General features: G+C 32.0%; 1 protein-coding gene across 3 annotated transcripts in view; it reads left to right on the forward strand.

Moving 5' to 3' along the window:
* Nucleotides 1-26657, forward strand: part of LOC118186316 (adhesion molecule nephrin-like) — a 1043604-nt gene that overhangs the window by 845207 nt on the left and 171740 nt on the right. For all 3 annotated transcript variants that reach the window (XM_085809008.1, XM_085809009.1, XM_085809010.1), the window contains exon 15: nt 389-661. In XM_085809008.1, coding sequence (XP_085665134.1) covers nt 389-661 — 273 coding nt within the window. The remainder of the gene's footprint in view (nt 1-388; nt 662-26657) is intronic.

Below are 26657 nucleotides of genomic sequence, written 5' to 3' on the forward strand. Positions count from 1 at the left end.
GTTTGAGAGAAAACTCCTATTCTGGCAGAAAACCTTCTTATTCCACTGTTGTTCATTTGTGTAATTATTCATTCAAAATATTCAAGATTTTAAATAAATAATTTTATTTATTTTTTTTAATGATTTTGGTTAAAGACTATAAATGATTTTACTGTGTGTTTGGGGCTATAACAAAAACAGTTTTGTGTGCTAAGCACTAAATTCTTATTAAATTGTTAACGCTTAAAGTGATATTATGAAGAATATTTCATTACGTATAGCTACCGCTATTTAAATTAAAACGGAATTAAACATTATACAGGCATCTTTGAACATTTCACATTATTTTAATAATTTTTAAATTACTTTTTGATTCCTAAATTCATTTAAGAATACATTTTTGTTCCAGATCCAGCAACTATTTACAACATTTCAGCCAGCACCGAAGTAGCAGAAGGTGAAACTGCCCATCTAGAATGTTCGGCTGATGGAAACCCCTTAACTGAAGATACTATTACTTGGAAAGGAACAGACATGCGTCTGTTAACTTTCACCAATGAACTAGGCCATTCCATACTAACGATTTTAAATGCCTCTAGGAAAGATGCCGGTGTGCTTGAATGTGTGGCTGATAACGGGATTGGTTTGCCTTCAGTCCGATCGACAAAGCTAGTTGTGCACTGTAAGTTAACATTTCGTTCATCTGAATCTCTCATATTGACTTTATCTTTTAGATTCCCTTTGACTCTCGAAAGGACTCAATGAAATCAATTTTTTTAATTAAAATTTAAAATATTAGACATTTTTTACCTTTTTAGTATCTTTAAGCTAACTCTTAGTCGTTAAAGTTTTTCAAGTACCAGTTTTTAAACTAAAAGTCCTTAGAAGTATGTATTTATCAAATTAATCTCTAAAACTCAAAAATTTCTAATTCTTAAAATCTTACAATAAGCTTCTTTTAATTTGAAAGAGCTCATGCTTTAGCAAATTAATCGTGCTCGCAAAAAAGCTTCTTTTAAATCGTCTTGTAGCAAGTAGATTAGTTACAGTAATTATCAAAAGCGTTTTTCATAAATGAATCGTATTAATGTTTTCTATTTATTTTTCTTGCCTTACCTTTTTTACGACTGATAACTATTATTCTATTCCATTTGTGTTCTGAAGAATGAGGTTTAACAATATTTAATGGATTTTTAATAAACAGTAATTTAATCAATAAATGCTTAATTGAAAGTAATGAAATCAAAATGTTAATGAAAATAAGGAAAGACCAGAAAGTAAGATCCTATTTACTTTCTTATATAAATAGTTTCGTTAATAATTACTCTCATTATGTCAATTTAAAATAGTCTTTTAAACATATTAAATCCCAGTAAAGATAAAATATAATTTTAAAGTCTTGGACGGAAGAAAATTTCTTCTTTTAATCATGGATCAAAAGCTTTTACATGTTTAGAGTAGAGTTGAATAAAGAGTTCGCTCTGAAAGATTAATTACTGGGGTTAGCCAAAAAAGTTTCAAAGCAACACGAATTTATTTTAATAAAAAGTGCTCATGTACGATATGGAGCAAAATATTCATCATTAAATTTAATTTCTTCACTGAACACAATAATATAATTACTTGTTGAGTGAATGAATTAAAAAATCTATTTCAATTTATGACGTTCTACCAATTACTAATATTATATGTCGTGTTATTTCTTATGTCATTGTTGTTTGGAAGCCCAGGACTGATTAATTACGTCCAGGAGAATTGTAAACTCATTCTGATAAACAAAAGATGAAAGTTAGTCTCGCTGATTAAGCAACGGAACTCACCAGATAATTAAGAGAAAAAACGTGCATGTTTAATGTTATGAAATAATTTTGCCCTCAGTTTCTGAGAATAATACTCAAATATTAATAATTTTCCCCACGTGTGGTTCTAAAAAAGTACACGCCCTTGATATCTTTCGATCTAATAAAGCTGCAGCAACGCAAATGTACTTCCACATTCTGTACACGTTGAACTAATTAATACAAGTTTCATATAAATTAGGGACCGTTGTCATATTTAAGTGGATTGTATAAGCTCAGTTTTCTTTTACATAAAAATAATTTATATGTAACCTTTTAATTAATAAATTAATTTACATTTTATTAATAAATGTATATAGTAAAATATACTAGTAAAATGAGTTATACATTTTACTAGCATAATAAATTAATTTACATTTATTATGCTAGTAAAATGTATAACTCTGAATGATATTTTGTACAAAACTTCAAAGTTTAGTTTAGTTTAGTTTATAATATAAAAAAGTAGTAAATTATTACAGATAAAGGAAATGTGTAACAATTATAAAACAATTATAGAATTATTTCAATACACAGTAATTCATATGGATGCATAAACAATGCTTAAAGTTTTTAAAATTAGGAATATCTAAACCTTAGATCTAAGATAAATTTACAGAAATGCTATAAGCAATTTAGATGAATCTGGTACCATTCCTCACTCTCTGCTAAAAATACTTCGCTACACGGAAATACCGTATTCAGTATTTAAAAGGTTTTTACCTCCTTGTAGATTTTTCAGTAATTCTTATGAATTTCTTACTCATAAATCATAAAACGGAATTTATTTTTCTTTGAAATAATGAAGTTATTCGTAGTGTATGTTTTACAATAATACTCGAATACTTTCTAAGTCCTTTTCATACACGGCCCATTCAAAAAGAAATGAGATATTTATGCAGGATGTCCTGAAAAGAAAAGTGGAGCTTGAAGCAGGTCATTATGCTAGTAAAAGGAATGGAAGATTTTGTGTCTTTTCTCATACAAAAATGACGAAAGGTCTCGAACAACACTGCGTGATAAGGTTTACGCAAAATTGGAAAATTCTGCTTTTGAAACATCATATTTGTTGAAGATGTTTTATGGGTATGACGTTGTATTCTTTTAACCCGGCAGAGCACTAAGGCACACATCATTGTCTATGAGAGAATGTTTCCCTCAAATATAATCACAATATTTTTGTATCTACTGCACAGCTCTGACTTCGCTCAGTGTGATTTGTCTCCAAGATCAAGTATTCCCCAAGCTCATAGCGCATCTCGGAATTACTTCAGAAGGTAATTTTGAGACAGCTGTAAAAGTGCAAGCAGCTGTTGCTAATAGTTTGAACAATATCTCACTTGAAGAGTTCTTACCTTACTATAAAATAAAGCAACAAAGCCGAAGTCGCTGTATTTGACAACTAGGCGCCTAATTTCGAAGGCAGTATACTATAACTGCATGCCTGTCGAATATCTTTTTAATAATTTTCATTACTTTTGGAACAAACAATGTTATTACGTGATTAGCCACAGAAAGAGGAAACAATTCATTCAAATTAGAAAATAATTGCCGAGCGTATTTTAAATGAGCTAATAATGTCTCTAGTTTTCGAATTAGATGAGAACTGATGTTTGATTACCAAACTTTCATCATCAAAGCAATATAATATTCATTCACTGTAATTAAAATTTCTTTTCTTTCTTTCGCATAAATTGCAGTATTTTATTTCAGTTATGTTATGAGTTATTTTCCCGCCTACTTGTCATGCCTTCATGGTGTAGTGGTCAGCACACTCGACGGGATTTCGAGAGGTCCGTGGTTCGAGGTCCCAGCGAGAGCATTGCACATTTTTCATGTCTCCTTTTTCGAAGTAGTCTGTCTCTACAGTAGTGGCCGAACTAAAAAGGGTGGTGGACAATGGTTCTCCCCACCAGGACTTAGCGATTGGATCCCTATATCCCCTATCGCCTTTTAAAGGGGGAGAGTATATAAGGTATTTCTCCCGCCTTCTTAGCATGCCTTCGTGGCGTAGTCGTCAGTACGCTCGACGCGTTTTCGAGAGGCCCGTGGTTCGACACCCAGGAAGGGATAGCACATTTTTCATGTCTCCTGCTTGGAAGAAACATAATGTCTCTACAATGTAATTAATTGTAATAAAATATTTTTAATTAAGTTATGATAAAAATTGTTACTTAATACATTGACGATAAGACTTTGTCTAATTAAGACACAATAACACGCCGAATAAATACTAATTCAAAAGTCAAACAACAAAAATCAGCGTTATACCTACAAAATTTTCACAGGGATTAGTTTCGATGGTTTTACCGAACCATCATCTTCAGCTGCAAAACTGCAAATGAACAAGATAGGATTTGTTCATTTGAACTATCTTGTTCATTTGCGGTTTTGCAGCTGAAGATGATGGTTCGGTAAAACCATCGAAACTAATCCCTGTGAAAATTTTGTAGGTATAACGCTGATTTTTGTTGTTTGACTTTTGAATTAGTAAGACTTTGTCTCCTTAAAAAATACTATTCTACCATTAAAAAACAAAACTTTGTTCTACACTACTTATGATTATAGTACAGTTTCGAGTCCAGTTTCGGTGTAAGTGAAGTCGAAATTATATAGAATAATCATTAATTCCTTCTAGAAGATTTTTTGTAAAACAGAGTTATTAGATCAGAATTTTTTTTCTTCTTACGGTAAGGGATCCTGTATCAAATTCTATCAATACTTATGAAAATTTCTGTAAAATGTAAGCCAAGCTAAGCAACCTAAAAATGAGTTTTACGTAGTTTTAAACTTCAAATTGGTGTACTTCTTTCAAATCTATTACATGTTTTTTATCTTGAATTTATGCATATTCAAAATTCTGGAGTTTATTAAAAAGAAAAGCGAAATATATATCATGCGATAGAATCAAGGGAATACAATGGAATGTAATTGCTCTAAATCTTAATAACTAAATGCAGGTTTTGCTCTTAATAATTCAATTCATGAAAGGCATTAGATGTAATAAAAAGAAAGTCATCAAGTTAACTTAAGATCCTTAATTATTTAATTCAAACATCAGTTTATGTATGTGTTTTTCACTACTTAACTCAGCCCACCAGCGGCCGAGCGGTAAAGTCGCTGAACACTGGTAGTTCGGTCCGAGGTTCGAATCCCGCGAACGGGCTGGCTGCATGGGTGTTTTCGTGGTTTTCCCCATGTGTAACGTATATACCAGCCAGTTTCTCTTAGAAAGTCCTCCACGAAGGCATCCCTCCCCTTAGGCAGATAGCCCTAGTGTGCTTTGCCATAATTAAATACACCACACACCACTACTTAACTCAGATGTACCATAATAAAAAAGAAGTGTTTTAATTACGTAAAAGATTCAGTACATTCTGCAATTTTACATTACTATGTATTGCCTGCTTTTCACTTCTACCAGCAAATGCATTGCTGGCTGTCAGCCTGTAAATGTTTGTGAATCTTCCTAAAAATAAATTCTTCATATTAAAACAATTACTCTTAACTCTAATACCCAGCATTTTGAGAACAGAAAGTGAAAAAGAAAACATGAAGGTGATTAATACATTTAGAGAGAATTCGATGAGCAGATAGCTGAGTAAGAGCTTTTTCATTAGTGGCGTGTATTACTTAAAGTACTGCAATTTATAAATTTTCTGGAGACTCGATATTTCATGCTGTTTTGGCTCTTTAGTAACTCTCCACTTAGCGTGAATATGCATTTTAGGTACTTATGTACTTAAAACTACAAGAAATAAAAGATCTAATTTAAAAAAATCACTTTGTTACCTTGTGTTCTAAAGTTTATAATTTTACTATGTACTCCTTTTCAAGAATGACACTGACAGCGTTGCACAAAAATACAAACATTTCACATTAATTAAGTCGACAGTAATATTTTCAAAAATGACTGCTGTTTCGTCTAATGACGTTATTTTTAATGCACGGCTAATAAATCATAGTAACATACTTTTTGAAATTCAGATAATATTCAATCTGTTCAAAAGGCAGGCCAAGAGCGTCGCTCCCCAAGAGCAACCCGCAAAGCTTTTATTTTAATTAAGATTCAATTTTATTTTACTTGCAAACCCTTAGTTATTGTTTAAAATGAAATTCAATGGATTATGGAGTAAGCTAAATCTTCTTCATGATACTTTAGAAAAGTATCATTTGATACATTTTTTATATTCCAGTATTTTTTAAAAGATCCAGAGAAGAAAAGTTGCATTTCTTAGTTTCCTGAACTGACATTTGTAAGACAATAAAGGAATTCAGTTCAAGATTTGCATATATTATTAAAATAAATAGCAGTATGGCATTGCTTAATAATCCAGTCAGAGAGAGCATTTAAGGACGACCATTCAACATACAGCTGGACATCTGTGACCCTCACGATAATCCGTTACTTCAAACAAGAGCAGAGAAAGGACAAGATAGCTTTCCAATGAACGATTCTCTAACTTATTCAATTTTAGAGGGAAAATGGCATTAATATTTGGAAACACTTGCTAGTGAGTCTCTCATTTTCCAAGAAGATAATTAAGAATCGACACATAAGCTGCCTCAGTGATTGTTCTCTATTACATCTTCTGCTATTCGTAATAATACAAGTTGATGCTGACGTCATGGCCTTTATAAAGGATCCTCATTGAATTCATTTCTGACATCAAATAAGTCCGTTACTTCTTATAATTAATAATACTAAAATGTAGCATATTTAATATAATTAATGTAATTAATAATGGTTCCTCGCAGGAAAAAATTACCGATTGATTTCTAAAGAGATAATGCCTTCCAGGAACTCAGATATTTAAGGACTTTTCATTTTGTTAAAAGAATAATGAACATAGAATTTATCGAGATTAATGACTCAGCTTTTTAAGTAAAAGGTAAAGGAAAGTTATAACACTGTCTTTTAGGTAAGGCATGTACTTTTTCGCAGATTTTTCTCATGCTACAGGTTTGTAATTGTTCTGTCTTTCACTGGAAACGATTCTTATAGTGATCGTTTTTACATCAGACTCAGGAATTATCCAATATATTTTCTTTATGACTCTCTGAACAAGCCATGGACACAGAACAATCGAACATGTACTGCGCAGTGAATGATTTTAATGCTGGAGCCCGTAACTTTTGGGATGCAAGACGGCTCATGGCTTAAATGCCAAATGCCAGACATTTATAAACAAATAAATATGTTCGTTTTTTTTAACATGTATCGTTCTATATTACTTTACAATAATATAAACTAATCGGCAAATAAACTTTTTCTAATTCAGATACAAGAATATCCTTTTGTTTTCAAGTTGAAACCCTCCACTTAAAGAACTAATGGGAATGTGTTTTTAGTCTACAATAATTGGCTCTAAGCTCAAATCAGGGGCGTCTCTGTACTAAGGCATTCAACTTTATGAAAGTACTCTGAAGCATTTTTGTCGCTTTTATTTTGTTTTCTTTGACATGAAAAATTGAAAGATATTTAATGGCTTATCCCATTTTGACCACGGTAACAATTTTAATATTAACATTTTATCTAAAATAAGTTCACATGTTAAACGAGGACTATCATTATTTCAGAAGAATTAGGCAAAAGATTTATTGTAGTCCTTTTAACGAGTTTATATCTTTCTAATGAGTCCAACGATCCCTTTCCTTTCGGAAGACCATATATCTGTAGTTACCAAGCCTGCGTTTATTAGGATATTTATTCAAAATGAAAACTGAGAATGCAATTATCCTACATTAGCGAGAAGTTCGATTATCGTGCATTAGCGTAGGAATTTTGTTGCAGTTTGTTTACACTTAAATTCCGTAACCATTAGATTTAATTTTAATACGTGTAACAAATTGCATCACAATTCTTATAAAATGAAATTAGTAACTTGTTTCCATGAATGCGAATATCTGTAATGTTTCTACTTGTTAGTCAAAGATATGACTGACTGCAGCCTCAAAAGATAGCAAGATCGTTTTGGAAATTAATTTTTTTATGATTTTTACTATTTTATTTTTATGGTTTAAATAAATTCTTATAAAACATATAATGAATCAAAAGTAAAACATTATATGGTAGTTGGTCCAAAAGCTACAGTCCGATCTGGGAATAAAGGATCAGTTTAAAATATATTTAAAACGCAGAACGGGAGTTATTATCGGTCCGTAACTTCTTAAACTTCGGATATAACTACAAACAAAATAAATGTATTTTTAGACTTTTACTTTGTGACATTTTCAGGATTTTGTTTCATAGGGATCAGTTCTAATTTTAAACTTTGGGAATTTAATTAGAGTTAATATTACATACTCTTGAACTATTCAGGCAACTCACTTTTATTTCATTTTGTTTTTAAACATGCCCATGTATTGATTTTAGCAGTTTAAATTCCTTACTGATTCCTAATAACAATTTACTTTTTCATTTTTAATAAATAAATAAACGTAATAAATAAATAAAAAATAATAAATAAAAATTAAATGCAATGTTTAAGCAGATTTATTTCACATAAAATTTTATTAAGCACATTAAATTAAATTTTGTTATTTATTATTTATAACAGATGTTGCTAATGATTTTGAAACTGAGAGATATTTACTCGTATATGTGTCTTCAGTTAGAAATTTTACTTTTGAAAAAAATATTTGATTTAAAAACTAGTACTTAAACTAACATAATGTTGAATGCGATTTATTTCTCTGGAGTCCCTGCACTGATCTTTTAATCTTTAGCGAGACCCATCTCTAATTTTTATTTAAAATGTTTGTACTAGCCATAGAGCACTTTATATAAAAAAGATATATATTTGTAAGCCATAGGAGCCTGTAGACATTAGGTATTTTTTTCGGGGGGGGGAGAGATCAGGAGAATTGAAAAATGAGCAATCGCTTTCGCCGCGAATCGAACACCGGACCTCTGGATACCCGCCCAGCGTGCAGAACCACTACACCACGAAGGCACGCTAGGAAGGCGGGAGAAATACCTTGTAAGTGTAGTAAGCTAATAATGAATATCAAACAGAGCTTCGGAGCATAGTAAGCTAATAAAGAATATCAAACAGAACCGTGTCGGAAAATTTTAGCACCAGAAAAAAATCGAAAAATTAGAAGTTATTAAATAATTTTTTGTCACGTTCACATTTATATTTAAATATTACAGCACCTGTCATTTTTAGCTGAGCAAAGGCTTCACTTACCATCATCTTCGATTCGTAAACAGTTAAGTACATTTTTAAATACATGAACCCTCTCGAAGAACATAATCTGTGGTTTCAGTTGATTTTGGACTATTATGAAAGGTGGTGTGTGTGTGATTATGGCAAAGCCTCGAGGGCTATCTACCTAGGAGGAGGGATGCCTTCGTGGAGGACTTTCTAAGGGAAACTGGCTTGTATACACGTTACACATGGGGAAAACCACGAAAACGCCCATGCAGCCAGCCCGTTTGCGAGATTCGAACCTCGGACCGAACTACCAGTGTTCAGCGACTTTACCGCTCGGCCGCTGGTGGGCCCTAGGCCCTATGAAAGGTGGTTGCCAAGAGAGAATTCACTCTATACGTTATCCTTATTCAGATGTGACTTATATTTCAAAACAGATAAATTAATCAGAAAGTATCTTTTAACACATTTTCGTATTTCCGCTATGTGGGATTTGGCTCAGCAGTTTCCAAGTAGATAAGATTCCTGAGCGGTGGTAGTTCGATCCGGGCAACAGGATATGAGTCCCACAGATTTATATTATGTTTAACATAAATACAAGCCCATTTTCGTTTGAAAGGCCTTCACAGAAATATCTCTCTCCTTAGCCAGATGATCCTCGTAGGCGTTTGCTTTTCTGTTGAAAGTAATATGCAAGCAAACTTCAAGCAACGTTTTATGCAAGTTAATACCTGTTAGATTAGCAAGAAATATAACAGTTGCTAGAAAAATCATTCTGAGCAAACATCTCATCTGTACTAGAAATAATTGTAGTTTCAAAACTAGTTAAAAATCAATGATTCAAAATATAGCAATTTTATTTGTCTCATCTATCATCATTAGCATAACGGGGAGATAAAATTAGTTTATCAAAGAAAATTTGTAAACTCTTCTCATCTATTAACGAAATCTTTGAATATGACAGCAAAATTCAAAACAGCTAAAAAAAACTTCGGTCATATCGATAACCAAAAGCGGAATATTATATCTATTATTTTTAAATTATAAAATATTGCCTTCTTTCTTTAAAACTTCTCCTGCGCTGCCATTCACGCCTGCACTTCAAGTATAACATTTTTCTGTATGCGTCATTTTACTGTAAAAAAACAATACTTTTTCAATAAAGTTGTTGCTAACGAAGTTTCTCTTTTCGAATCACTTTGATTTTTTTTTCATAAAGATTTGGAAAAGAATCAAATTTTTTCTGAGAAGACTTATTAAAGTGTTCGTGTAAAAGTTATAAAAAGGGTTTGCAAAATACATAAATGCGTTTCCGTCTAAATTTACACATTTCAAAATGGTGTAACAGCTTTAAATAGTATTAAAATCTTGAAGTTTAAATAATTTAAATAGATGAACATTAAGGTATTTGTGAATGGCAATATTTGAAACCAGACTCGAGTGCCACGTGCGACTCTCGAACCAAGAATGTACTTTATTTTTAAATGTTAGAATATGTTTTCTCTTCTTGTTTGTATGTCGCCATTTTTTTTAGTGTTAAATAAAAGTTATTGCTGTGTTCCATCATTGGAGTTGCTTCATTTCGCCAAAGAAGTATTACAGTCATAATTATTTTGGAGGCACCGACCGAGATCGAATAATCGTGCGTATTTTTATTTTATTAGTTCATCATTGAACATAATATTAGTGATACCAGATTATTACTTCCTGTTAATTTTGAATTGCTTTATGTTATTAGTTCATCACTGAACGCAATATTAGCGATACCAGATTATAACTTTCTGTTGATATTGAATTGTCTTATTTTATTAGTTCATCACTGAACATAATATTAGTGATATCAGATTATTACTTCCTGTTAACACTGAACTGCCTTATTTTATTAGTTTATCATTTGAACGTAAACTTAGTGATACCATTTTAATGCCATCTCTAGTAGAGCTCAAAGGAAAAGAAAAATAGCTGAAGAGAAGATCTTGGAACCGATGAAGGAAGAAAATAAAGCATCCAAAGATATCTTTGAAGAAGAAGTTAAATCACCGGAATTAAACGTGGAAGATTTTCACGAAAATTTGAAAAACGATAAAGAAATTAATATTGAGAATCATTTTGCAATGCAACGTTATCATCATCTTTCGGCTTTCGATTTAATATCAAAGCCGCTACTAATATACGAAGAAAAAAATTGTCGAAAACAAAAGAAAATTGAATATTATCCGAAACGCACAAATGAACTGAGGAAAGGCTTTGTTGTGAATTATAGCCAAGGAACTGATCCAACATGCACCGCCTGCGATCTAGGCATGCACCGCATGCGATCTAGGCACCGCCAACAAAAAAAAAAAAAAAAAAAAAAAAAAAAAAGGGAAGACTAATTTGAACACTGTCCATTTTTTCCTATTTAAATGTGGTGTAAAATTATTTGTTTAAACTGAAAAATTTTGGCCTGAAGTTTGGAAACTTATCAGAGAAGTTACCTTTTCTCTTTAAGCAAATGAGCAAGCCGAGCTTATTAAACTGTCAAATTTTACAGAACTTTTCCCTTCGGAAAAAGTCTCTCCGTTGGGGGAGAGGTTGTAACAGCTTTAAATAGTATTAAAATCTTGAAGTTTAAATAATTTAAATAGATGAACATTAAGGTATTTGTGAATGGCAATATTTGAAACCAGACTCGAGTGCCACGTGCGACTCTCGAACGAAGAATGTACTTTATTTTTAAATGTTAGAATATGTTTTCTCTTCTTGTTTGTATGTCGCCATTTTTTTGAGTGTTAAATAAAAGTTATTGCTGTGTTCCATCATTGGAGTTGCTTCATTTCGCCAAAGAAGTATTACAATGGAAACCTTTTAGGTGCACGAAAGGAAATTTACATTTTTTTTTTTTTTTTTTTTTTTTTTTTTTTTTAATTTTAACAGTCATTACATTTTGTTGCAAATATAAAGACCATAACTTGCTTTGTGTCAGTGCAAAATAGAATAAATAAGATAAATGGAATTTGTAGTACATTAGACAATACACTAAATATAGTAAGTTCATTATGTATGAAATCCATTTAACACAACTGTTCTAATGGCTACATTTAGCACTGCTATTCCTGCACGAAGTCACAAAGGATCTCTATAACTTCAACTGATGTCATTTTCTATGGGTTCAACAACAAATAAGCGATCCGTTTGTACTGTATGTTAGCTTAGTTAATGACTTAGAAGCGTTAATTGGAAAACTAAATTTATGCGGAGCTGCAAATTATTTCAGCTTACGTACAATGTTCGCATCAATGTACATAACATTCCACGTATTTGAACTATCTGCATATACTAAAATTAAGTGCAATATTTACATACTTAACACGTGATCTTTGTATGTAATTACAGTATTCATTTCGCTTAGTAGGAAAATATTTCAATTAACATTCACCGTTAAAATTGTCTATAAAATGCAACAGTAATGTGTGCAGTCTGTGGGAACAGAATTTCTTAAATAATTTTAGGACGCTTACAATCTGATACTTAACTAACTTTTGCATCGATATTACCATAAGTTTCAGTTTAAAAATTTATTATAAGATCTTGTGTAAAGAAATAAATCCAATTTCTGTTAAACTTAATTCTTATTTCTCTGTTTCCTAGTCTACAGTCCAGATTATTAATCACTCTTTTACTGTAGCTTTGCATAACAAACATTTATTTCATGTACGATAAAAAAAAATATTTTATAACCCCACTTTTGGCATTTTTGGGTTGTATAAAATATAGTTTTATGCTTAAAATACATGTCTTAAAATGCCAACTCTTTTGATACATAATCCGAGTGACCTTTGGTTTACTATTAAAATGGAAACAAATTAGTTTGCAACGAATTATGGCATAATCAATCAGGCAAATTGTATTCGCTACCCGTTGTTTTCAGTTGCTCTTCTTTAAGCGTATAAAGAATCACATATCTCACAAAACCGATCCACACAAGTGAGAGATTACGACCTTATTGCTAATTTGTTTTTAAATTTTCAGCTTGATTAATAACCTGTTTTCTTAATTGCCAGTTGTAAATCTTCTAACTGTATTATTCATTGATAAAAAAACCCATAAAATGTTTCTTTTTATCTTAATAACTCTACAAAACCATAGCTTTAATAAGGAAACATTCTCCTCCAGAGAAATCATTTCATTCACAAAGCGGAAACTGCTGTCTCTGCGGTTTGTTTTGACAAGGAATTTAATTCAATGAGGGTAATGAAAGTTACATTTCCGGTACTACGACAAGCATAGAGCTTCAGCTTTTTCCCCGTCATGATTGAGATAAATGATCCAATTCTGAATATTAATTGTGAAAAAAGATGTGAATCTATGGCACTTCAGGTCTTAATTGGTACGTCATCTGAATACCTACAAGGGTCATTAATTACGTAGTAAAACAGCATTTAGGATTTATGATTTAAATAGCTTAGTTTCATTTCAGATTACTATAGCGTGTTGAGTAAACTTACTCAGTTTTTTTTAAACTCTTGGCTTATAAGCTATTTCGCTTCCAACTTAATACTGTCATATCATTTTTTAGTGTCTAAAGTAAGAAAGGCGGTTAATTTCTTTTCACTTTAGATTCCTGGTTGAATAGAAGAATGTTTGCATCTTTGCTTTTCCGATTTTCAAGCCTGATGCGAATGCGAAACGCTTTCTCTTATGTCAATTCCGTGAATGCTTTTATCCCATTTGGTATCTTCGAGTGCTTTAACGTAATTAACTACTTACGAAGTACAATTTCAAAAACCCTAAGTTAGATTTATTTCACTTAGACAAGTGCGTAATACTAACTCATTAAATCAAAAGGGATTGCGGAATTCAAACTTAATCATTCAGTTCCATAATTAGCAAGTTTCCGGTGAAATACTAAAAAATATCATAAATAGAATAGCAAATATAAAAGCCTCTATTATATAGCTGAGCATAAAGCCGAAGAGTTTGTGTGATAGTTATAGATATTGTAGTCCAAGTGACTTTTCACATCCATGTCGGAGCTTATCTGTCATGCTTACTAGCAGGTGTTTTCGTAACAATCTTCTCTGCATTCACTGTCAGACCTTTTCAATCGGTGAAAGATCTGAAGAAAGTGCCTAAGCCAAGAGTCGAATTATTAAGGAAACGTGTTGAATGTTTTTGAGGTAGACTTTCAAATATAAGGTACAGACACAAGCATCAGTAATATAGGAGGCTGGTCAAAAGGCACAGCTGCGGCCATTACGATATCATTAATGTAACGGTGGGGCTGGTTCAAGTATAAGGTATGAAGACTAGAGGTAAAGGAAGTGTGTACCCATTGGCTCCTCAATTAACATCAGTTCAGGTCTGGACTAGTGTGACGATGAAGAATAAATGACGATCAATTCTTTCAGCGTTCATTGCCGTTGGTGCTTCTAAGCAAAATTACAGCCATGATGATATTATGAAAAAAAATTGATTTCATCAATAAACAAGAGGTCATTGACGCATTCCATGTGCAGTGTTGTATGCAGTGTTTTAGACGCTGATTACTATGCTGTAGCTTTAACAGAAGCCGAAGCAAGGTCTCTTTCATCTATGGCCAGGTCTTTCAAGAGAATGACTTGCTCACGGAGCTTTTTTACCTGAAATAAGAAGTAAGAAGTGATGAATTAGCCATGTTGACAATGACTGCGGAGACGTAATTCACAATATAGAAATTAGCGTTTTTAATTTGAAGAATCGGCATTTAAAATTAACTGTGTGTGAAAGATAGCTATGATTCGGAAAAGACGATATTAGTGATTGGTGCGTTTACACACCGAACGCTTAAAAAATAAAAAATTAATAATACTTACTCGTTAATTTTAAAATAATAGATCAAATGCTCTACTCTTTTAACATAAAGTTTCGTTTTGTTGAAAATTGAAGTCTTTTAAATCCGCTTTTATTCAAAATCACTTCTTCATGTGCATGTTAACTAGGAGAATTTTACTAGTGCTTTTAAAATAGCTACACTAACAGATTTTTAGAGTTAGGCAAAACGCAATCCTATATTGGCATAGTTTTAAACATATATAGCAATTCGTTTTTTTTCCTTGCAGCTAAATAATTTATGTTTGGTTGCCTTTGAAATCAATAGCTTTATTCAAAATTTCTGATAATCTAAAGATGATTTTATCCCTAATTATAAATTTTACATTCATGTCTTTCCCTTCCGACTCGATGTTTAACACATGTTAATAACACATGTTTTTAAGTAATTTTCTAACTTATGCTCAGTCTATATCACATGCATTATATTTAAATAAATATAATTTATAAGATTATTGTGGGAATTTGACAAAATAGCTTTACTCACAGTATCTAAAATAATTTTTAATTTTTAAAACAGGAGGCTAAGAAGGAAGAACCTTTATAATGAGAAATTACTCTGAGGTTTTATAGAATTATAAACTAGCTAAAGTACTCCGCTAGCTTTGTTTTTTACGTTTCCTTATTTTAAATATTCAATTTTTGAGTTTCTGATGAAAAATTATTTCTAGATTTCGCTCAGCGTTTTTTGTTTTTCAACAAACATTCTAAAATTTTCTTTTTTGCTTTGATTTTTCTACGTTTCAAAATTTTATAAGAATATTATTTTTTCTTTCAATTATCAACCCATTTTTGTTCTTCTTTACAGTTAGTGCATTCAAGGATATTTTCATCGTCATTTGTAAGTTCTATTTTAAAATCAGTCACATTCGATTTATTATTGACATTTTCATTTTCGTAGTCGGTCTCAAAAGTAATTTTGTTTGGATTTAATTCATGTAGTTTTTGAAACACACTCTGCACTATTTTTTTTCTCTTGTCACCAGATTCTTGGTGTTAATTTTTTCTACCGCGCTTAATAAACTTACTTTCGGCACAGCAAAGGATCTCTTGCAGCAATCGAGGCAAGCGACATTTCATGTCATTTTCGTAATCCCTGCATAGAATATGTTCGCTGTCAATTTTTGCTTTCTCTAATATATCTATTCTTTCGTCAAAAGTAAACTTTCCTTAAGCGACAGAGCGACATCTAGAAATAACCTTGTATGAGAAATTCAAAAATTAAAGTTTTATAATAAGGGAACTTTAAAAACCCCAAGCTGGCGGAGCATTTTACATAATTTATAACCATATAAAACATCGAAGTAATTTTTCGCGAAAAAAAACCTTGCTCCTTATCCCCCTCTTTTGAAAAATTACTGTGAGTAAAGCTGTTTTGTCAAATTTTAAGACAACGATCTCTCATACTGCATTTATTTAAATGTAATGCATGTGATTATAGATATAAAAGTTAGAAAATTAGACTGGCTATCATTAATTAGAGAAAAAAAAATAAAAAAATGATGATTACTCAAAATGTTACATGTAGAATTTAATGAAACTGACCCACAGTATATAACACTACTATATCACCTGTTACCGCTAAAATAAGAGCGCACATAAGCATCAAAGATGTCATCTCTATCCCTTTTCAGCACGCTACCTTTTAAAGTTGGAATTTCGACAAAAAAAATGGCAGACAGTCTAATCAGGCCTATAGTAAAATTTTGTGAAGATAGCACTTATCGTTTCAATTCTGTGGGTATGCCCGAAACGTGCACACTGAATGAATACAGCTTCGAAAAGAGTGCTGAAACGAGCATTGCTGAGAAGCGCGTAATAGAGTTAAATATTTTGCCTACGATTAACAAACATTAGATTTTGAATACCGTAGCAGATTTAGCATCACCCAAGATGTGCCACCGAGAGACCTGCTACTCTACTCCCCCCCATAAAAGCTCTTCTTGGTAATATGATGATTACATGCGTATAAGTAAAAAAAAATTACCTTGAGTATATGGTATTTATATTATTTATATTTCATATTTACACTTTCGTCTATTTTTTTCATGGTGGTACTTATTGAAGAAACTGACACCATCTTTGAAAACACACCATCCAACATTGCATGTTTTGCACATATACCGGGGTCCGTATCAAATTCACTATCTGAAGGCAATTCGTGTAGCACTTTCAGTGCTTCAGAAATAGTCAGCCCTCTCCCATCCATTTTAAAAATAATTAAAAATCAGAAAAAAATCAACTAATATATTATATCCAAAATTTAAAAAATTAAACTATAAAATAAAATTAAATAAACGTCTACAACTCAAAACTATCAAAACGTAGCTAAGAAAACTTCTTTGAACGAAAGAGAAAGAGAAAAAGAGAACTGTTCTAGTTAAAAAGCAAACAGCAAATTATAAAATTACCCCTGACCTTCATAAAATTACCTCAACAATTTCTTAGTTAATAACCAAACCTCCCCTCTCCCCCTCCCCAAAAAAAACAGCAGGAAATTAAACACAGATGTGGACCCACCTTTCTATTGTGAAGCAGCCCACCGGAGGGCTGCAATGAAACAAAAATACAGTTGCTGGTCTGTTCCTAGTTTCTCAGTGAGACCACTCTGGGCGTACCTGATGTTCGCCGTTCGATTTTGGGCATGATTTCAAGGGGAAAATTTAAAACTAATGTAGAATAAGGAAATTAGCGTATAGCCAAGAAAATAACAGAGAAATTTCTTTTCAAACAATTCCTTTTATATACTAAAAAAAATCCGGAAGATTTCTTTGAAAATGTGGGTCTTTAAAAACTAAACATGGCTAAAATATATTGACTGTTTTGTGTTGTGTTACCATCTAGTATAAATAAAGTAGCTACAGAGTAACCTATAAATCCTTTTTCATTATATTTTTCTGTGTGTACAGAGAGAAATTTTAAGGTGTACCCATACCGGACACACCGTGCCGCAAAGAGTTATAGCATTCATGGTTCCACGTGGAAAGACATGGAGGTCTGTGCGTCCACCCAGTGTGATACCACCCCACATACAGACACTGCCTCCTCTGTATGCATATCTTTCACTTATGTTTGATGGATAATAACGGGTTCCAGGGTCTCTCCCAATCAAATAACGTCTATTATTGATTTGGAAGCTAAACCTGGACTCATCCGTAACGCGAACAGCTCTATATTGATCAGCTGCCCAGTGGACATGTTGACGTGCCCGGCTAAAATATTCCCTTCTATGACGTGACGTGAGAGGTACGCAAATGACTGGTCGTCTCGCGTACAGATCTCCTCCGTGAAGTCTTCTACGCACGGTTGACGCTGACACCAACCTTCCAGTGGCTGCAGCAAGGGAGGATCTTAGTTGAGTCGGACTTGAAGTTCTATACCTTAGTGAGCATAACACAAATATCGGTCATGGGCGTTGCTCGTAGCGGTTGGCCGTCTTTTGCTGATCCTCCTGGATGCCGAATCTGTGATTAGAAATTGTTGTCAAAGTCTATGAACCACAGGACTCGTATTTACCCATCTGGCCACTTCTTTCTGACATTGTCCTACCTCTAGTCTCCCAACAGCTCTCCATCGCAATTCTTCAGTAAAATTATCCTTAGACGTCATTGTTACAAACTGGTTATCCCAGATTTTCTATCTTAGTATTGGTTATCCCAGATTTTGTATCTTAGTATTGGTTATCCCAGATTTTCTATCTTAGTATCACAGAGAAATTTTCAGGCTTGTTCTGAAGCATTCAATTTTATGCTCCTCGCAAATGGCGTATTTCGATTGCAGCATCACTAATTTGCATACTGCAGTTTTACTCAGCAGTTGTTATCTGAGAACATATTCAAATTTTATGCGGATTGGTTCACTTTCGAACGAGTTATCGCTACTCCTGTGATTTCTCCTTAATTTTTGGAAGCCATTATATTTATAAAATGTCTGTTATTATATCGAATCGGAGGAGGCACACGCCGATGTAAAATGTATAAATTAGGCCAAAAAGAATAGCAATCTCCTTAACAGTAATGCAGACAAGATAACCTATATCATTTTGGGTAATGTCCATTGAGATCGCGCACGTTGCTTCATAGCCCGCTTGGACCCATGGATTAAAAATACTGATATCAGTTACCAAATCTCTACCAAGTTGAGCAGCAGTTGAGCGGTGCAGTAATGCACAATACAGTAAGCAACAATTTTTCTGCGATCAAATTTTAAGACATGCTAGTATGAGACTTTTCTTATGCCAGGTATAACATGGTTTCTAACCCATAAAAGCACTGGCTGAACGTGATTTCCGAATGAAAAATCAAATCTTTGTTTTCATTTGCTTTTTTATGCTTCTTCGAGGTGCCAAAATGCTGGACTGTAACGTGTACACGCCGTAAAATGCCAATAACTAGCATAGCTGATCATGTTTTATCTTTCTGCTAAGTTTCAAATCTGTGTTTGCGCTTCCTTCATTGGTGCAGAAAATTTAATGGCTAACAGTTTATTTCGAGAATCTGGATTAAAATGGTAACAATCGTTTTATTTTATTTCCATTTCTTTTTCATCATCGAAGAGGTAATAGTATTTTAACAACTGTGTTACGTTCCTTTTTAATAAAACATTGTAAATAAATTTAATATGGAAAAATATGAAGAGAAGGTAACCGAAGTCAATATGGATAACTGAAGATTTCTCTTTCTAAAATTAATTTAAGTATTATTTTTATTGTTGTCCTTTTGAAGCTTTCCTTATGCCCTCATCGGACGACAGAATGGTCCATACCTTGAAGCATCACTAGAAAGAGATTATTTTGCAGCTACTAATTGTTCAATCACCAAGTAAATCTAACAAAAGAAACTTTCATCCGCCACCTAATGATAGTGATCCTTCCGCTCATTTATTACGACACAATTAATAGTTTTTCTTTTCTGTTCAGAAGTCTTAGATGATCATTTTGTGCAATCTCCGAGACATCTAATTTATTTAAATAGTATGAATAAACTTATTCAATTACATATTTTATTATATCAGCGTTTTGAGCCAAAAAAGAAAGCTTCGTTGAACGAAGCTATTAGGTAAACGAATTATTTTAACTTTGTCAAAATTAATTATGCATGCCTGAATAGCTTATCTTGCAGTCAGTTTTATGAAACTTAGAAAGATTTTCTAATATATTTTCAATCTCTACAAAAGTATTTCTAAGCTCTATTGCTCGCAACGAAATAACAGCCGAACTTGAACTTTGCTATAGAATTTCTTGCTTAATTAAGTAGCAAACGATTTTTTTACGTAATGAAATCATTTTTAAAGGATTCTCTCGATAAAGTTACGATCAAATCAGGAAGGGAAGATATTCGGAGATAGAAGTTACAATCCTAGATGAAGACTAATTGTTACAATCTTAGATTGATCACTGAATATTTAATTTTCTGAGACTTCACTGAATCTCACTGAATCTTTTGGTAGGTTCACTGAATATTTAATTTTTTGAGACTTCATACCTTGCTTATATTATATACTCTAAATATAATTACATTTTTAGTTTGATCTTGAATGGAATTTACTATATTTCTGAATCGAGTTCAGTTATGAAATATTAGAATTATTTATTTAGTTAAATTATTGTTTTTAAAAGGGATTTCAGTTGAAATTATCACACCTTTACTTAATATAAAAGAGCAATTCTTGAAAAAAATCTAAAAGTTTAGATTTATGCAGAAGTTTTCTGTCATTTGGGTTTGCATTTTATGATTAAAAACCCTCCAGAATCTAGCAAATATAATAACTAGTTATTTTCAAACAATGCATCTACTTGTTAAGCAAATTTAGAGATTGTACATTAAACTGAAAGCACGTATTTAGCCTCCTAGTTGACTATGTCACTTTCGACCTTCACTTATCTCTGAAACAGACCTGTCAAAGTCCATTCTCCCACTTAGAGAGATTTCGGAACTTTCTCGTATAATTCAAGCGTGATGTTTGTGAAAAGTACATGGTTGGTTAAATTCCTGAGCATAGTATCATTATTGAAGGTAATTTAATATTAAGGTTTACTGGAAACTTTAGAACTAACGGAATAAGATATTTGCTTTCCATTCCATGACTTCAGTTCTCGCAAAATTACATCCCAGATATTTAAATCGTGTCCAGGAAAACGAAAACTTACACAGTTTTAGGTTTCAAATTGCCTTGATTTTAAGCTGATTTTTTTAAAATTATAACGAATAATTTTTTAGTAAGCATAATGCATTTGCTTTAATTTCATTTTAAAATGGTTTCAGTTCTACGATGAGTTTTATTCGATCATAAGTATATTCTGTAATCCTGAGAGCGATTTCGTAGTTTCATTGATCTTATACATCTTATTTTTTTTATTTAATTCGTGACAGAAGAAAGTGCTAAAATTTCTAATTTCCTAAATTAAAAAGCGCTAGAAATTCATGAAATGTTTAATTTTTTAAACTTATAAATTATCTTCTGATATTTTCATACCCAATGGGCGAAACGTTATTCACTGCTTATAAACATTTGTTTCGCTGAATATATTCAAAGCAAAATATTAGATTTTTTTACTCGCATACAGTGTACTGGTTGCAATTACATCTGCTAAAGTACCACTTTGGCAAAATCAAGTGAAGCCTTATCCATAAATAACAATTATTGTTGATCTTACATAAATAACTGTTTTTATGTTTAATCTTTTCAGAAATTATATAAGCTATACAAAATTCTATATCATTTGCAAATAACGGTTTGTGTTTATTGTGCTTTTCAATTAACAGATATTAGCAATTCGTGAAGAAGTTAATCCGCACCTGTACTGTCACTTTATATCTGCTACTCATTCCTTCATTCTGGAATTGATGTCTGCCCAATAGTGGCAATTATAACAACTAATGTAACCTCCCTAAAAAAAATACCGGATCATCTCTACAGTCTTTCCTAAAAGATCTGGATAATCTTCGCGCCGTGTGAGCATCATTTCACTAAATTAAAAAACTTTAAAATAGGGAGGGTCTTTCCACTCACCTTAAACTGGCTTAATTTTCACTTCTCGAAATTTCGGACCGATAGCAAGAAACTAGTAAAATTGTGGAAAACTGGCATTTCTTCGTTACCGTTTCGAATTCTCACTTAAGTTTTCTGATGTTATGAGCTTATCTCATGTGCATCGTAAATGCTGTTCAGTTCGTCTTCTAAAGTTTCACACGAAAGTTCCTTCTCAAAAAGCAAATAGATTTTGTGGTAATAAACTAAGCGAGTCCCATACCTACATTCCGATTTTTAAAACAACATAACTCATTAGGCCATTTTGTTTCGAAAGAAAAATACCTTTTCTTGGTGGATATCGAAATCGATAGATTTTTATTTAAATCTTCTTAGACCTAAAGCTGCTTTTTTGCCTACTTTTAAAATTTGCATTGATATGTTCCTCATCCAATTAAGACTATGGAAGAAAATATCTTTAATAACAGATTAAATTAGATTTTTTACTTTTTAAATATCGCAACATAAATTCTAATAAATTGCTTTATCACAGAGCTCGAAAGTAATTGTCAGTTTTTTTCACAATAACAGCTTTTAATTATATTGTCATTAAATATGCTAACTGTAATTTTCAAATATCTCATGATTCATTTTTTTTGTTACGTAAATGCTGTTTTACGTATGTAAACAGATTATACTGAGTATTTTTTTGCTTCCCCAACAAAAGCTTATCATTCATATTTAAATCTGAGTCATCTGACTGAGTGACAATCTGACTACTTCTATAGCAAGAAAAGTCTCAATTTTTTTCCTAACGTATTCAGATTACGAAGCATTTCCCAAATGGCAGCATAGCATTTTCAAAAAAAAAAAAAAAAAAAGACTTGACAATAAAGTGCAAATTAATATGAAAAAAATATTCCGTTTCCTTTCTGCTACAGTCGCATGTCCCCGAGTTATGCTTTGTTTAAAAGCACAGCTTCGCACTTTTTCTAGCCTTACTTTTTCTTGCAGGTTTTATTTTTTTATGACGGCACACTTTGAGAGAGGAAAAAAGGATCATCACCCTGAATCACCATAATGAAATGTATCTAGATCAGGAAATGACTCAGATTCTTTTTATTTTTATTTTGTAACATTGGAAGCATAAAACTTTTTATTTAGCTTCGTATTTTGCTGAGCCAACCACCAGGAATAAACATCAGTCAGCTAACCAGTCAATTCGAACTCACATTAAATGCTAATGATCCAATGAGATGGGGGGCAAGCGAGCAGTAGGAAATCGGCCATAGAAAAAAATACCCAGATTTAGTATCTATGTTTAAATTATGCTGGTATATGGGACGGTCTTGCGTTTTATTAAACATGGCATTAGCTAATCATAGATAACAACGCAATTCACCCTCTGTGAATTTAAATAATTTTTAAAGTGACACAGTTCATTACTTTCACAATTTTGTCGCGAAATTCACTTTAAAGTTCAGGAATTTTCTAGAATTATGAGGCAAATCACAGCTTAAACAATATCCATTTTTGCATAGAACACTTACAAATTTCATAAAACCAGTTTTCATTTCGCACATTGCAATTTTAAGAAACACATTTGCTAATAAATGTCAGATACTCATAAAACTAAAATTACGTTTCATCATTGCTACAATCAAAATACCACAGGTTAATTCTTTATTTAAAAACACAGCTAATACATTTTTCCATTTTTTTCCATTATTATTTTTTCTTCCAAGTTTTAGACAGAATCTCTCACATTGCTTTTTTCACTATTATCTTAAGACAAATTAATTATTCAACATAAAGTGAATATTGCTTCATATATGTATAGTTAATGTATATCTGAAGTTATGTATAGCTGTATATATGTATAGTTGATATATAACATATCTATTGATAGTTCTAAAATTCACTATAACATAAAGACAGTTACACAGAATAGATTAAAAGTTTAGGGTTTCGGTAACTGAGCTTCTTGCATTATGAAAATTCTCATATATAGATATATATAACATATAATTTGAAAGACTGCTTAAATTATTTTTATTATAAAATATTATTCCTTTTCTTTTCTAAATACCTGCTTGCTGATCTAATTTCAAGCCTAATCAGTATCCTAATTAGTATAATCAGTATATAATATCAAGCATTAATCAGTATCCCTTTTATTTATCTTCTTAAATAAAATACTAAATACGGGCCTTTGCAAATATTTTTCTTCTTACATTTTTCCCTTTCCTAATCATATCTGGTTACTTAGGTAATGTACATCATAGAAGCAAAAAACAAAAAAACAAAGTATCACGTATCTTTAACCTCATCATCAAACTATCCTGTTTTAAACCTAGTGTCGTTCTAATGTTTTGGCACCTATAGTAGAGGAAACTTGTGAACTGATGATAAAGTGAACTGAACTGAACGTTTTTTAAACAAATGCTTATTTTTCCCTCTCCTTTGCTTTTTAACATGAGATGATGAAGATGTGTCCTAAAATCATGTAAAATACAAGGTAAGTCAAAAAGAATCACCTATGAGAAATGGCTATAGCAAACAATAATTACCAATAAGAATCGGTACATATTTATCTGCGATACGTCAGACTGAAGTATCCACATACACACATTAGAATATATTTAGCGAATGCTTTTGATTTTCAAAATGGCGAGTTCTGAGAAAAAATGAACCATTAAAAATGATTGGCATAACCAATGGCATGAAAAAGTGATTTCACGTAGAGTATTTGTGAAACTGGAAAGTTAAAGTTTAAAAATAAAATGTCCAATTAAATTGTTTGCTGTAATCATTTCAAACAAGATTATATCTTTTTGACTTACCCTATATATTTGCCATTTACTCTATATTGAAATATATGTAACATAAAGCTTTTGTTTGTACCTTAATTAAAAGATTTTCCATGCTTCCATCATCATGAAAGTTTATTGAAAGGAATGTAAAAATCATCAAAATACTGCAGTCGTTTTAGAATCTAAAGAAACGATTAAACGAATATTTTGAACAGATTGTTATGCGACTGTATCTCCTTCTGTCCATTTCGTCGACCATTTATAAATAGCTGGTACTTCTGTTTTATATTGAATGTACCTTTGAAATAAAGTGTCATTTAGATAATAAAGTGCATAATTTTAGATAATAGACGCAAAATGCCTCCGCGTTACAGTGTTGCTTCCAACTAATTGTAACCAAGAACATTGGACGAAAAATATCAGCTGCTAGAACAACGGCAGGAAAGGATTTGAAGAGCCGCGTCAACCATGTGGCTTTTGTGCTTTAGATTGATAAAGGGTAGCGATTCTTTACTTTCCTTTGTTCACAACACACTATCCTTTATATTAATGCCCCACGGTATACTAACGTACAATAATACTACTCAAGTTTCGGTCTTGATGAGGAGCAGTTTACCTTCTACTATCGTTATTTGTGGGTCAGCATTCTTAATGCAATGTTTTTTCGTATTCTGGCATGTTTTGACATTGATCATTAGTTTAACTGAGATTTGTTATAAGAAGTTTTGAGTTGATTTTGCTTTTTTAAAAATTTATGTTTAGTTTGAATAAATATTTGATAAAAAAAAAGTAAAATAGCTGAAAATAGTTCTGTAGTAAAATGTAGCAATAACTCAAGTAAGAAGGAACCAGTCAGCTGTAAGTGTCGTGAAAGCAGTACAGAGTGATGTAGAATCTCCTGAAGCAATCCCTAAATTCCAAATTTTAGATTTCAATGAACCTGAAAACTGTTCTGAAACAAAATTGTCCGGCTGTACAGAAAGAAAAGCAGTAAATGTGTCGTCCATAATAAATTTTAAAATCCCGTTAATAATACATATAGTCACGTGTCTTGAAAAAGTAACATTTTAGACGATTTTTGTCGTTTAAAGCAGACCAGTCAGTTGTAGTTTTGCGGAGAGTAACTATATCTAAAAAGTTTAAATAGTAAATTCTGAAGCCTGCCGAAATTAGTAGTCCGGATAATGCAGTTCCGCGCTATCTCTGCAGGTGTAATATTTCTTGTTTGCAAGAAAATAACAAATGAAAGTAATGCCGATTAAAGTATTCTTGTTCCCCTTGTTTATTTTTGCTGACTAGACTACACGTTTTCCTGACGGACTGATGCCATGTCCTCAGTTACCTAAAGTAACGTATGTGAAGTTTCAGTAATTTCAACACAGCTTGAAACGTCAAATGATGTAAGTAAGAAATATCAACTACTGATTTACATCAGATTTGTTCTTAAGTTTTCAATCATATAGTAATTCTTTTCGTGTACTGAATTTCTTTTTTACTCGGAACAGATGTGTATGAATCCGTATGTAGCTAAATCCGTATGTACTCTGTAACTAAATTAGATGTTCTGAAATATTTTTTTCCAGCTTGTACGGAGAGTATACCTGCAATGACTGAAAGATTCAAAGGATTTGTTTCATGACAGCAACCCTGTTTCTCAAATTTAAGTTCAACACGCTGCTTCCTACATCATGAGACTGTGATGAAAAAAGTTGTTCCAGCAGAACTTATATGCAAAATTTAATTTATATTCATTAAGATAATTAATTTAATTGAATAAGATAAAAGACTTCGCATAAATGTGACATGAAACAAAATCTCCTCGTGACACTTTTTCTTCATACTGACATCTGTTGATTGTCTCAGTAACATGCTTGCGAGGTTTCTTGAGCTGTAAATAATTATTAAGTTAATTAATGCAAAAGATATAAATTTTCTGTTCAGTTAAATCCCAAGAAATGGCGTGCTTTATTTTGATCTATTTTTTACTATAATGCTGAGGTTTATTAATAAAATATTCCATATATCTTCTCGCAAAACTCGCCTTCATTAAA

The sequence above is a fragment of the Stegodyphus dumicola genome, chromosome X2 (genome assembly GCF_044657685.1).
Source record: "Stegodyphus dumicola isolate Sdum_Otavi_A_Nest chromosome X2, ASM4465768v1".
NCBI classification, from domain to species: Eukaryota; Metazoa; Arthropoda; class Arachnida; order Araneae; family Eresidae; genus Stegodyphus; species Stegodyphus dumicola.